The following is a 13,503-nucleotide window of genomic DNA, read 5'->3' on the forward strand; positions in this document are numbered from 1 at the left end:
ATTTCACCAGTCACGGGTGTTGGTTCTGAGATATTCACAATATTTAATTAAGAATTATAAAACATAAAGAGCTACTGTGATTATAGCACATATTGGTTTAAACTAATATCACAGTATAACAATCATATCTCTCCATATAAAAGTGACTATTGAAGGCATTTATTTACATATTTCCATCTTTCCTTCTTGTCGCTAGCCAGGGTCTGCTAAACAGTTGCGGCCCACCCTGCAAGGCAGCATAAACTTCTCCAAGATGTGTTTCCAATATGGGATAGCCCTACAGGAGGTGTTTGGCTCAGGGTAAAACCACAGCACTTAAAAATGACACCCAGCACACAGAACAGAGCAGATCTTGAGTCCAAATGGGTTGAATGCAAAAATAATGTTTTATTGTCTAGGTCTTTCAAGACAAGGCAAATATTTTCCAGAAAACTAAAGCACAAAAAAACAAAACCCAAGTACAAAACAATAAGCAACAGGTAAGTGCAAACTTTCAACAAAACAAAGTATTTCAGTACACCACAGCAGTACGCTGGGTTCCATAGGCTTTTCTCAGCAGGATAGATGCCACGCCTTAGCTTGAGCAAAGCCACAGCTGTTCCAAGGCTTTTTCCCAAGCAGGAAGATAAAGAAAACTAGTTTGCAGTTGCATCTGGTAGAAAAAAGAACAAATAATCAAAATCAGTTCACAGTATTGTCCCATAAACCTATTCCAATGTTCCTTCCAGTCCTCAAAAAAGGAGAAAAAAAACAAACAAAAACTTCTGAAGCAGAAAGCTTCTTCTTGCACAGTTCAATCAGTTCTTAATTCACTTAGGGCTAGATTCACTAAGCCCACCGATCAAGTTCCAACCACTTAGCCACCCCTTTACGACCCGAATTCCCTCCGACCTGATTCACTAACCTCTGTCCCGATCATCCTCCGATCCACGCATGCAAATGAGAGGGAATGGCATTCAAATGTAAGCAGGCAGTGATTCACAAAAAAAAAAATGAGGGACACCGACTGGGCTATCGATCAAAAATAAGCGACTGCTGAGGACTAGTCGCTCAGGTCCTTTCTGACTGCCCTGCCCTGCTCTCTGCCCCATCTGCTCTCTTCCCCGCAGTGCAAGCTCGCGAAAAAAAAAAAAAGGTAAAAAGCTCTGCTGGGCACAGAGAACCAGTGCATATGCAGACCATCTACAGATGGTTGATGCATGCGTCGGTTGGGGACATGATTCCTTTATATGAGGGCGATTCGTGAATAAGTCCCCCGAACACGGATCGGATCCGTGCCCTTAGTGAATCTAGCCCTTAGTCACCATAGCCCTTTGGTTGCTGGAAAAACAGAGTTCAAAAAGGAACAGTGTCACCTCCAGCACCTATAGGTAGTTGATAGAGCAGAGTTCACTTTCTGTTTTAAACTTCAAAGAAAAATAGGTAAGTCCCTTTAACACAGCACACTTCAGACAGCTAAAATAGACTGAGCATTGCTAGCAGGTCTCCATTTGCTCTGGAAGATCATTCTCAGGGATGTCCTTTGCAATTTCCATATCTTCTGATGTATCAATCAGCTCCAACTCTGGCCTGTGGATATCCTCCTCCAGCTCTAGCATTTCCCAATCCTCATTAGGTTTCAGCTGGGCTCCACTAGTAAGCAAGTCCTCAGGTTCCTGTGTGCTCTCCAGAGACTGGTCTACTCGCCGTCTCCTCCCCTTCTTCCTCTGCTCTGTGAGGAGCTCATTTTTATATCTAGAGAAACCCCGCCCACACCTAGATACTTCTGGAATGAGCCAAGCCTCTGGCTCCCCCTTCTGTGTAGTCTGAAAATTGTTATTAGTTTTATTCAAAGGGAAATATGCCTGAGCTTTCCCTAGCACTCTGGAAGGTGTTGTGTGTTTGGTTATAGGCTGTTTCAAAGGGTACAATGGTCTACTTTGCCAGTGGCTAGATTCTGTCATGCCTGAACTCAGATAGGCAGACTCACCTATTTGTGAACCAGGGGCAAATTCCTGAGACTTTTTACCTGCTGAGTTCTTACTTTTCCTGCCTTGAGCCTGTGACAAGCCAGCAGCAGTGCTGGAATTGTCACATTCTCTAAACTGCTAGAGAAAAATCATTCTTATCCAGTGCTCTTCCTACTTAGAGAGAACATAGTATTCCACCCTTGTCGAGCAGGATTCAGGAAAGGACACAGTACCAAAACACTCCGTACAGTTGCAGTGAAATTAGAATGGCTTTGGACAAATATTCAGCAGTTGTTGTCATCTCCTTAGATCTCGCATTGCACCTACAAGGCTGTCAGGAACCGTACAGCTTTGGTTTGGATCTTTTTCTTCCTAATCACATCTGTCAAATTGCCCATCAACAATCACTTTCATGTGTTCATACAGTCAACTCATCAGGGTTCCATCCTGGCACCAGCCTTGTTCAACAGTTTTCCATGTAGATTTTTTGGGGTTCACATCCCATTTTAATTTTGGTGATCTCTGAGTGTAAATAGCAGCTATTTACATATAAATTCAATGTGTGCATGGAAATGTTACACATGGAAAAGTTTTTTTTTTTTTTTAACAGAGATCTAAATATATCAGTAATGCTATCAGTTGTATTGCATATCTTTGAATGAAGTATGGCATTCCTTTATGCTCATGAAACTCTCCCTATCCATTGTACCTCAGGTTCATAGTGCAAATATAAGATTCAAAATTCTGATTTGGAGAACATGCTGAAGGATGCAATAGTCCAGGCTAGATTTAAGAAAAGAATATGAATGATTCCAACTTATACTTACAAACTGCTAAGCAGGTTGTGAGTACAAATTTAGAAAACACTTAAATTGTATGTTTATTTATTTATTAAATTTTCTATACCGTTCTCCCAGGGAAGCTCAGAATGGTTTACATGGAGTTTACAAACTAGGACTGAAGAGTTAGAAGGTAGAGTTCTAAATGAAAATATGTTTATAATGGGTACCTCAGAGCCTTTGGATACAGTTATTGGAGCCAGGAGAACTAGTGACATAAAGAGTACTAAAATGTCCTGGCAGTTACCACTAATATCTCTGCTTCAGGCAGGGCTGGTGCAACTTAGTGAGCATGGTATGCACCTCAGGAGTGCACCCAATGAACTCCATTGCTATCTGTTGTCCTGGTTCTGCAGTTCAGTAATGAATGTTGGGGACCCTTCAAGCACATGTGTTTACAAAGGCCCTGTTGGACCTGCCAGCTCTGATCCATATGGAGGTGACCAGTCAAATGCGCGTAGGACCATTTTGCTCCGACAATTGTGTGCACAGACAAATGTGCGTTCTGAATGGGAAATGACCCAACAATTAGGATACTATTTTCTCTTTTTTGAGGGGGACCCCCCCCCACTACACTCAAAACATTCACTTCCTATCTAGTGTTAGGGTTAGGTTTTAATCATGATTATGGGAAGCCTGTTAGTGGATATCTGGAAGGCTGTGATTTGCTCAGACTCCTCAGGCCCCATCCCTTGGGAGGGGCTTGAGGCGCCTGAGGAGTCTGAGCAAATCAGGGCCTTTCAGATGGTACACCGAGAAATCCAACGGGCCACAATTCTCGTGTGCGCACTTTTCCATGCACACAATTGTCGGGACGCATTAGTCCTGCACAGATTTGTCGGTGTACCCCATATGGAAAATATCAAAGGGGCAGGACCAGCAGGGTCTCCATGATCACATGGGCTCAAAGGCTTCCTGGTACTTAGTATTACGGCTTCTATGATTGCTGCTATGAGCTCAGAGGGACAGCAGTGGTGGCAGCCACAGTAGAAGCTAAGTAGGTTTAAAATTTTGAGGGGACATGCTGGACTGGTGTGGAAGGAAGGGAGAGGGAGGGAGATGCTTAATGATTGGGCGAGGGGAGTGGTGGTCCACACGTACATGCTAGCCGAAGCTGATACTGCCATCATTTAAAGAGTTCCTATGAGTGGCGGGAGCTGCGCGGGCCATTCAGCATGGCTCTCTGCACTAAAAACTGCTAGTGCAGTTTAATAGAAGAGGGGGGTAAGTTTTTGTACCTGGGGCAATGGAGGGTTCAGTACACTGGCGTAGTAAGGGTTGTGTGGTCCGCCCCGGGCACCATCTTGGTGGGGGCTCTGGCACCTGTCCTCTTCGACCCCCTTCCACTACCACGCATGTGCGCCCCTTCCCTTCCCCCATGCCTCTTTAATGTTACAAGTGTGAGCCTGAACCATAACCTGCTGCTCGCGCCAGCGTTGGCTCTTTCTCTGATGTCACTTCCTGGGGTAAGGGAAGGGGTGCACTGCAGAAGGGGGCGTGAATGGTGTGGGGGGAGGAGAAGAGGATGGGGGAGGGGCACCCATACCCCTGGATGCCTCACCCTTGCTACGCCACTGGTTCAGCAACTTGCCAGGGTCACAAGGAGCTGCAGTGGGAACTGAACCTAATTCCTCAGGATCAAAGACCGCTGCACTAACCATAAGGCTACTCCTTATTGAGAATCTCGGAGAGAGTGAGACCAGAAGGCTTTGAGCATGCGCAAATGCTCAAAGCCCAGTCCAGCCCAGCACAGGGAAGAGGGAGGATCTCCCTCGCACCGCCCAGCCCAGCACAGGCAAGGGAGGATCTTCGGGCACTGGCACGTCCTGTGCATTGGTGCTGGTGCCAGTGCCCAATCGGGGTAAGCGATGTCTGCGGTGCTGGGGGGGTGTAGGATCATGAGGGGGGGGTGACGCGAGCGGGGGGGAGGATGCCGGTTCGCAGGGGGGATGCCAGATTGCAATGAAAAAAAAAAATTGTACAACGCGCTCAAGCATATAACGCGCATCGTTATGCTCGGTTTGTAAAATCATGTATAACGCGCGCGTTATATGCGTGAAAATACAGTAGGTCCTGATGGATCTCCATGTTTCACAGTATAAAACTTATCGTGTTGGTTTACCTTAAATTGTATTAAATGCAATAATGGCTCAGGGACTTTGAGTCACACGGTTTGGACCTTCCTTCAGATTTGGTTATTTTGTGCCAAGATGCTTGAATATTCAAAACCTTTGAGAACACTACAACTTCCTTATAGCAGACTTGGTAAGTGCATAATTATTTTACTCTTTTATGGGGATCCTCAGATTTTAAATTAAACGCGGCATCTTTCATTCATAAAAGCAGACGGGTTAAAAACTAATAGGTAAGAATTTGTTAATATTAACAATATTTAGCTTGATCTTAGAGTACTTAAATGCAATTAATTACAGTGATTAGTTAGTTTTAACTTTTTGTTGCAGCTTGTAGACAAACCTTGCACCTTGATCCTGAGGAACTCACGTTGGGAGGGGTGGTGCTGCATGAGCTAAGTTATGATCAGGTTATGATCATATTAAAAAATAAGAATGTTATATAAAATAACTTATAAGTAAAAAGTAAATGATATAGCTGCAAAAAAAGGGAAGAGGATCGATGAAAAATGTGGCCATCATACTACTACTCATACACCAATCTGAGGATCTCCGTAAAATAATAAAATAATTATGCACTTACCAAGTCTGCTGCAAGGAAGTTGTGTTCTCAAAGGTTTTGAATACATTGTGTGACATTTAAATTTGAACATGAGCAGCCATAACAAGGTGTGAATACTTGGGAGGCATGGTCCAGGTGCTGTTGACCATGCTTCCTGAAATGTTGGTATTGGTCCTTTGTCACCTGATAAAAGTTAAAAGGGATTTAAGACAATTTTTTTAGGCAAGCCTTTCTTGTGAGAAAACATGTCTTTATGCAATGGAGAGAGCCCTCACCTCCCATGTTGATGAAAGGGCAAATTATATTTCATGAGATGATGACGATAGAAAACCTTCACACTGAAGACTCGCAATCTATCTGATGTACCTGGGACAATAGGAGGTTAAGTGATTTGCCCAGGGTCACAAGGAGTAGTGTGGGTTTGAACCCACAACCTCAGGGTGCTGAGGCTGAAGCTTTAACCACTGCGCCACACACTCCCACTTCCTTTTAAGTGCTCCAATAGCATGTGGTGAGCTTTTTCTACCATGGCACCAGAATCCATTGTAGAATACTGTTCTAACCCAGCATTGGCCTGTCTGCATGTATGCATCCTCAGTTACACTACTATAGCAATAGACCAGGTGTAACTATAGTGAAATAAACATGGCAAGGGCAGGTGTAACTGACACCACCTCCTGTGTTCAATTCATGTGAATAACCCCTTGCATTTATGCATCCTTACAGAATATCCCTCCTGTCCCTTACATGCATACTTTACTTACCTTAAAAGTGCTAGTATTCTGTACATTTATATTTTTTAAGTGGTATGTAAATGCGGGAGCCCAGTTATAGAATTGCCTTTTCAAATGTAATAAACTGTACTTGTGGGTTTGAAAACATCCGTAAAGGGAAATAAATGAATGCACACATATTCTTCGAAGATAAAAAGTAATAGGTTACGTCTTTTAAATATTCTACAGGTGAAATTGCCCAATTTTTTACTCGTGTCCGTGATTTAGCTTATGATGAAAAGCCAGACTATGAGATTCTGAAGCAAGATCTGTTAGATGGACTTAAATCAAATGGAGCACAGTCTGACAGCCTGGTGAGTTTTTCTGGATGCAGACCAAAAGTGTACAAGTCTAAGGATCTGAAAGTGAGTAACACAATCTATTTTGCTGCTATGTGATCACGGTTTATGAAACAGTCAATTTGATAGCTGTTAAGTCTTTATAGGAGCGGAAGTAATTTTAGGTTTCTAAATGAAACTGGCACAGCAGGTTTGTTTGCTTTAAATGCATTTGCTAATTCTGGCTCTGGATGGTTTTGTTGAAAAGTGGGATGCTAGCCTTAAAGAAGTAAAAAGTGTTTTAAGTCCTTTTGACCTACATATCTGATGATCTGTGGAAGATCACTTAGTTTGAGTGTAATGGGGAAGTCTTGACTGCTAGGATTTTTTTTTCCCTTTGTGACTAGATGGATGATAAAAATTTACATTACTATTAGTGAAGGCAATTTGTTTTCCACCCAAACTCTCTTATTTCCATTGCTTGCCCGTACAAGCCTTATATCAAGTAGATATTAACAAGCATAGTCGTATGTAATGCAGTATGATACAGTGGGATTCCTGGTATAATTTTAAAGCAAAAAGCTCTTGTGCAGTGCATTTTCTTTGCTTAAAACCCAAACCTATCCACTTAAAATATATTTCATTAATAAGTTGACTGACATAATTAAAATAATTACTGGACAAATGAAATCTCAATGTACTGTGATTAAAGTGCCCATAAGTAATAGCATCGTTTCTTTTCTTTGATGCTTGTGCAATAAATTGAGGTCAAGACATCATTTATTCTTAATATCTTGTGAACTTTGGACTGTCACAAGTGAATCTAAGCCAAAGAATTCAGGGTGTAAACCGATGTGATGGATGGGCTGATAGATGAAGGGTGATTCAAGTATCAGTGCACAGATGGTTTGGATTTGCTGAGTTTTGTAGCGGCTGCATCCAAAGACATAAAATATCCTTCTAGTCATAAATTAGCTCTTTGGAAGCAAAACCTTGGCACCAGTGCTTTACAACCTTCAATTAGGAGGAAAAGACGTATTTGAATGACTCTGGTATTGACATCTGTAGGTCTGCATAGTAATCATTCCTAATAGAAGAGACTATCTGTTTGGGGGGGTTTTGCATGGCTAATTAACTACCAGTGAGAATATGTAATTTTTTCATGATCTTCTGATTGTCACTTCTCTCGTGATACAGTTCCATTTTATTGCAGGAAGTGGCTGTCAAACCAATTGTCTGCACTATTTACCTATTAAAGAATAAAGAACAAAAAAGTCTGTTTAACAGAAAGCCACCCCATTTTGATCTTAACCAGTTGAAGGGATCTCTTTTTTTTTTTTTTTACTGATTTATTGACCTTTGTGTCTATTACTTTTCTAATGAAACAAAAACATTATAAATTATTTGCTCACATGCACACTTGATTAAACATTTCATTTAAACTTGAACTTTTCTAAACTGAACGGGCCTGATATTGAAAATGATTTAAACGGCCAGGAGAGGCTTCTGGCTGTTTTAAATCACCTGGCCGGGGCTAACCGGGCATTTTCAGCCGCAGTTGAACCAGATAGTGCCCCTGAAAAAGCCCAGTTAGCACCAAAGAATTCCGGGGACGGAATTGGCACTTTGCAGATTAAGTGCTGATTTAGACCCGGAAAAACCTGGCCTACATTTTCTGTACCTATCTTTCCCATAGGTGTGATTTATGAAACCGGCACATGATTTGCGGCCGCTTTTAAGGCACCTGCCAATATCGGCACCAGTTACAGAATCCAACCCTTAGTAGTTAGTGCTGTGTACTGTGAGCCAAGTGAACCAGATTCAAGTCACACTTCAGCTTTTTTTAAAAAAATAATTCTGAACCTTCCTGAAAGAGAAACATGCTTACTGTACCTAAATATATGACCTGCAAGCCTGAAGGTTATTGAAGTAGTTTGCATTTAGATACAGCTGGTATTTTTCAGGTCCTTGAGGTCCTTATTTTCCAGTTTGTTTTTTAAGGTATTTAAATCAATGTTAATCAGTGCTTTTTACAGAACCACCACTTTCTTTGTGAAAAATTATTTGGAGGCCACATTACCAAAAAGATGTGCTAAAGAGTTGAGTCGGTTCAAAGAATGGCCACCAGGATGGTCTCAGGACTCAAAGACCTCCTGTATGAGGAAAGGCTGAATAAATTGCAGCTATACTCACTCGAAGAACGTAGAGAGAGAGGAGACATGATAGAGACGTTTAAATATATCACCGGCCGTATTGAGGTGGAGGATGATATCTTCTTTTTTAAAGGTCCCTTGGCCACAAGAGGACATCCGCTGAAAATCAGGGGTGGGAAATTTCATGGCGACTCCAGGAAGTTCTTCTTCACTGAAAGGGTGGTCGATCGTTGGAATGAACTTCCACTTCAAGTGATTCAGGCCAGCAGCGTGCCGGACTTTAAAAGGAAATTGGATACACATGTGGGATCTCTAGGGGGGTAAAAATGTAGATGGGATACAAATGTGGTATCTCTAGGGGGGTAAATTCAAGGGGGTGGGGTGGTTAGAGTGGGCAGACTTGATGGGCTATGGCCCTTTTCTGCCGTCATCTTCTATGTTTCTATGTTTCTATCCCCATCCCCATCAAGGAAGCCAGTTAGCTTTTCTTCTCTCCCCCACAATAAGCCTGTTAGCTGGACAACCAGTTTCACCCAGTCTGCCTGCCAGTGATTTAACTGGTTGGCAACCATTTCCGACCAGTTAAATAATTTTGAATATTAGTCTATTGGCTATGAGCCATATGGTGCCTTAGATATGAACAGTCGTGAGCACCATAATCTGCCGTCTTCCTTCGTTTGCCATTTGACAGTTCTCCTGATAAGGCCCTCTTCCCCTTCCCCCAACCAGAACCAGCTGTTGCTTTCTCAGTGAGTTTCAGAAATACTGTGCTTATAATCCCATGCAGGTCTCAGCCTTACAAACACAGGCACCATATGGCTCAAACTCACTGAGAACTGTGCAGGTTCAGAAGGTATTAGCTTTTACATAGGACAGCAGCAGCAGAGGATGGTGAAAAGGGATATATTCAGAAGTAAACATAAGAGTATGACGGCAGAAATGTGAGTAAATTCTGATACTTCGTCATGAAAAGGGTTGTGAATTTGTGGAATGGCCTGGTGGAAAAGAAAACTGTATCTGAAGTCAAGAAAACTTGGGACAAGTACATAGGATCTGTAAGGGAGTGAAAGGGAGAGTAGATGGCAAGGATGGATAGGTCATATGGTCTTTTATCTGCATTAATGTATTGACAGTCAGGACTAGCTAAATAGTTAGGGTTAATATGGTTTTATGAGAGATGCAGGACCTTTGAACTGAGAATTTTTCTTAACATGGGAAGCAATTCTATCTATTTGCCAAAAATACTGTCTTCTTTTTTTTTCCAATGGTATATCTTTCTAGACCACAAATCTAGTTGCCCTGAGAAATTGTGGTGAATGTGGAAAAAATGTGGATGTCATGTGGATGCAATGTGGATATCATGTGGATGCAATGTGGATATCATGTCAGAATAGACTGTTATGGTCTACTCCTAAGATTAATGACATTCATTTGATATTGGTAGAAAAAATTAAGACCTTGGTGATTCATTGTGATAGTTCTTTGCATTTTAAATCTCAAATAGGTATGGTGTCAAGGATTGCTTTTTTTCATTTGCGGTTTATTAAACAACTAAGAACGTTTTTGAATGAATCTAATGCGGCAAAGATTGCACATGCTGTAATAATTAGTCGATTAGATTATTGCAATTCCTTGTATAATTGATTAAGCACTGTTTAGCAAGATTGCAGCTAGTTCATATTACATATAATTGTAAGGATTGGAAGAGATTAAATTATAACTTTTGGTGGAATTCTTTATGACATCTATAAAATGGAAAGATTTATTGCTTTACAAAGGGGATACTTTAAGAAATTTCAGGATGTGTGGAAACCATTAACAAAATATTGTCAGGATTAAGTAAAATTATTTCCCTTTTAATTATCAGTTCAGGATATAGGGAGGGGGTATTTTTCTTATTACATATATTATATAATAATGGAAGATATGGATGGGAGGGATGGGAAAGGGGAAGGGATAAAATTTATATAATGTACCAATGATTGTTTATAAGTGATATATTTATTGTTACTGTGAATGAATATATTTTACACTTAATGTAATTTTGAAAATGAATAAAGAATATTAAAAAAAAAAAAAAGAAGATTGCAGCTAGTTCAAAATACTGCTGCTAAATCGATAACTGGAAAAAAGAAATCGGATCATGTTGCCACCTATATTAGTTAATTTGCATTGGTTGCCTATTAGAAGACACGTTACTTTTAAAATTGTATGTTTGGTGTTTAAAGCTTTGAAATGGAATATCCCAGAGTATTTGTTCGTTAAATTGAGTCAGTATGCTCCAACAAATTTTCTGCGTTCATCTTGGAAGAATTTGCTTGAATTACCATCATGAAAAGAACATTCTGTTATGCTGGACCTAATTTGTGGAATAAGCGGGCAATTGAATTACTTGGTTTTTCATAAGCTATTGAAAATGTGACATTTTACTGAAAACTTTTGTATTGTGGAATGAACAACTATAACATGGATAGTAAAGATAGTCAGAATGCTATGGATAACAACTATTTATTGAGGTATTTTATATAGTTAATGACTGGATTTGATAATGAAGATTGCAATTAGATGATTATTATATTGGGGTGGGTCCTATGGATGTGAAGGTATATTTAACATAATAATAATTGTTGCATTTGTAACTTGTTTTAATGATCTGGTTTTAGAATTGTAAACTGCTATAGCACTTTAGTCTTCATCATAAGGCGTATGGGGACAGACTTAAAGATCTCAATCTGTATACTTTGGAGGAAAGGCAGGAGAGGGGAGATATGATAGAAATGTTTAAATACAATCAGCAAAAAAATTGTTATTAGCCTAGTGGTGGAGATACCCCATGAAAGTAATTTATAATAAGTGGAGAAAAATCCTCAACTTATCAACAATATACGGACAGCAACCCAATGAGCCAGTCCTACTCTGTATCATAGGCAAAAAAACTCCACCAATAGGCTAATAACAATTTTTTTGCTGATTGTATTTATATTTTGTTATTGCGATTTGGATTCTTGTGAGAAATGTTTAAATACCTACATAATGTAAATGCTCATGAGTCTATTCTCTTTCATTTAAAATGAAACTCTGCAATGAGAGGGCATAGGATGAAGTTAAGAGGTGATAAGCTCAGGCGTAATCTAAGGAAATACTTTTATACAGAAAGGGTGGTAGATGCATGGAACAATCTCCCAGAAGAGGTGGTGGAGACAGAGACTGTGTCTGAATTCAAATGGGCCTGGAATAGGCATGTGGGATCTCTCGGAGAGATAATGGTTATTGTGGATGGGCAGACAAGATGGGCCATTTGGCCTTTATCTGCCATCATGTTTCTATTCAAATTAAATCTATCTTATATCAATAGGTCAACTTATCAAATCCAAATGGAAATATTAAACAACGAATTCAAAATAAAATAAAGGACAAAGAAGCTGAGAAGAAACCATCTGACACTATAAATCACAGTACATGTAGCCACGTTCAGGAAAAGAATCCAGCTGATACAGATAATATATGGCAAGATAATTGGACAAAGGTAATTTTTAATGTCATCTTAACAAACCAAATTTCCACCATGGGAATGTGTGATTTACTGCATTTTATTAGTTTTTAGTGAGAATCGGAAGCCTTAATTATTTGGAACGAAAGAGAAAGCTCCCAATGAAGGGACGTATAACTTTATTTTTCAAATTATATGACCCAGTGGCTTTAGTGAGACGAGGTAGGAGGGCTGTGACATCTCTATCCATCTGCATTTTCAGCTGCATTTTACCAAGTTTGAGAACTTTTTTGAAGATGAAGGAAACTTATAGATTACTATAAGAATGTTAACTTTTCATGAAATATTAGCAAGTATTAACTACAGGGTAGTCATTGTGTTCTAGGTCAGTGGTTCCCAACCCTGTCCTGGAGGACCACCAGCCAGTCGGGTTTTTGAGATAACCCTAATGAATATGCATGAGAGAGATTTGCATATAGGTAACAGGCATGCAAATCTGCTCCATGAATATTCATTAGGGCTATCCTGAAAACCTGACTGGCTGCTGGTCCTCCAGGACAGGGTTGGGACCACTGTTCTAGGATTTGATGCCAGTTATAGGAGGATACATGTTGCAGTAGGTATTTATTTTTAAAAAAATTTATATACCGGCTGGAGTCTCAACGGTAATTCAAAACAACTTAAAAAGTGCAACCTGAGGACTCCTTAATATTATCCTTCACTGTCATTACAGGCAAATTTAGAACAAAATCCTAGGGAGCAATTCACAGATATGCATCTCTTAAAGCTATGATGATCTGGACATAGTCTTAATTGACCCTGTAGTTTATTCCTTAAAGAAGCACCGATACATGAAAACATTTTTAATTGTATGGCCACATACCTTTATATTCACAACCGATTGAGATATCAATCGCATACTACCATCTGATCTCAGAGCTCGCGATGGTCTATAGACCTCCCAAAGATCCTGAAACCAGTTGGGCACAGAATGATACACAGACTGATGCACCAAAGATAACACCTTAAAGCAGGGGTGTCAAAGTCCCTCCTCGAGGGCCGCAATCCAGTCGGGTTTTCCCCAATGAATATGCATGAGATCTATTTGCATGCACTGCTTTCATTGTATGCTAATAGATCTCATGCATATTCATTGGGGAAATCTGAAAACCCGACTGGATTGCGGCCCTCGAGGAGGGACTTTGACACCCCTGCCTTAAAATGAATACGTTGTTCAATTGGCAGCCCATGAAGCCTCTTTAGTATAGGAGTTATATGCGCTGTTCTTAAAGCCCTGCTAATCAGCCTAGCCGCTGAATTATGTTGG

The 13,503-nt window shown here is 40.4% G+C and overlaps 1 protein-coding gene across 5 annotated transcripts in view; it reads left to right on the forward strand.

The window, feature by feature from the left end:
• Window positions 1-13,503, forward strand: part of VRK2 (VRK serine/threonine kinase 2) — a 162,901-nt gene that overhangs the window by 120,958 nt on the left and 28,440 nt on the right. For 4 of the 5 annotated variants that reach the window (XM_033936306.1, XM_033936305.1, XM_033936303.1 and 1 more), the window contains 2 exons: window positions 6,445-6,620; window positions 12,042-12,212. In XM_033936306.1, coding sequence (XP_033792197.1) covers window positions 6,445-6,620; window positions 12,042-12,212 — 347 coding nt within the window. The remainder of the gene's footprint in view (window positions 1-6,444; window positions 6,621-12,041; window positions 12,213-13,503) is intronic. The other variant, XM_033936304.1, reaches the window with a different exon arrangement.

Source organism: Geotrypetes seraphini, chromosome 3, assembly GCF_902459505.1.
Source record: "Geotrypetes seraphini chromosome 3, aGeoSer1.1, whole genome shotgun sequence".
In the NCBI taxonomy this organism is placed as follows: domain Eukaryota; kingdom Metazoa; phylum Chordata; class Amphibia; order Gymnophiona; family Dermophiidae; genus Geotrypetes; species Geotrypetes seraphini.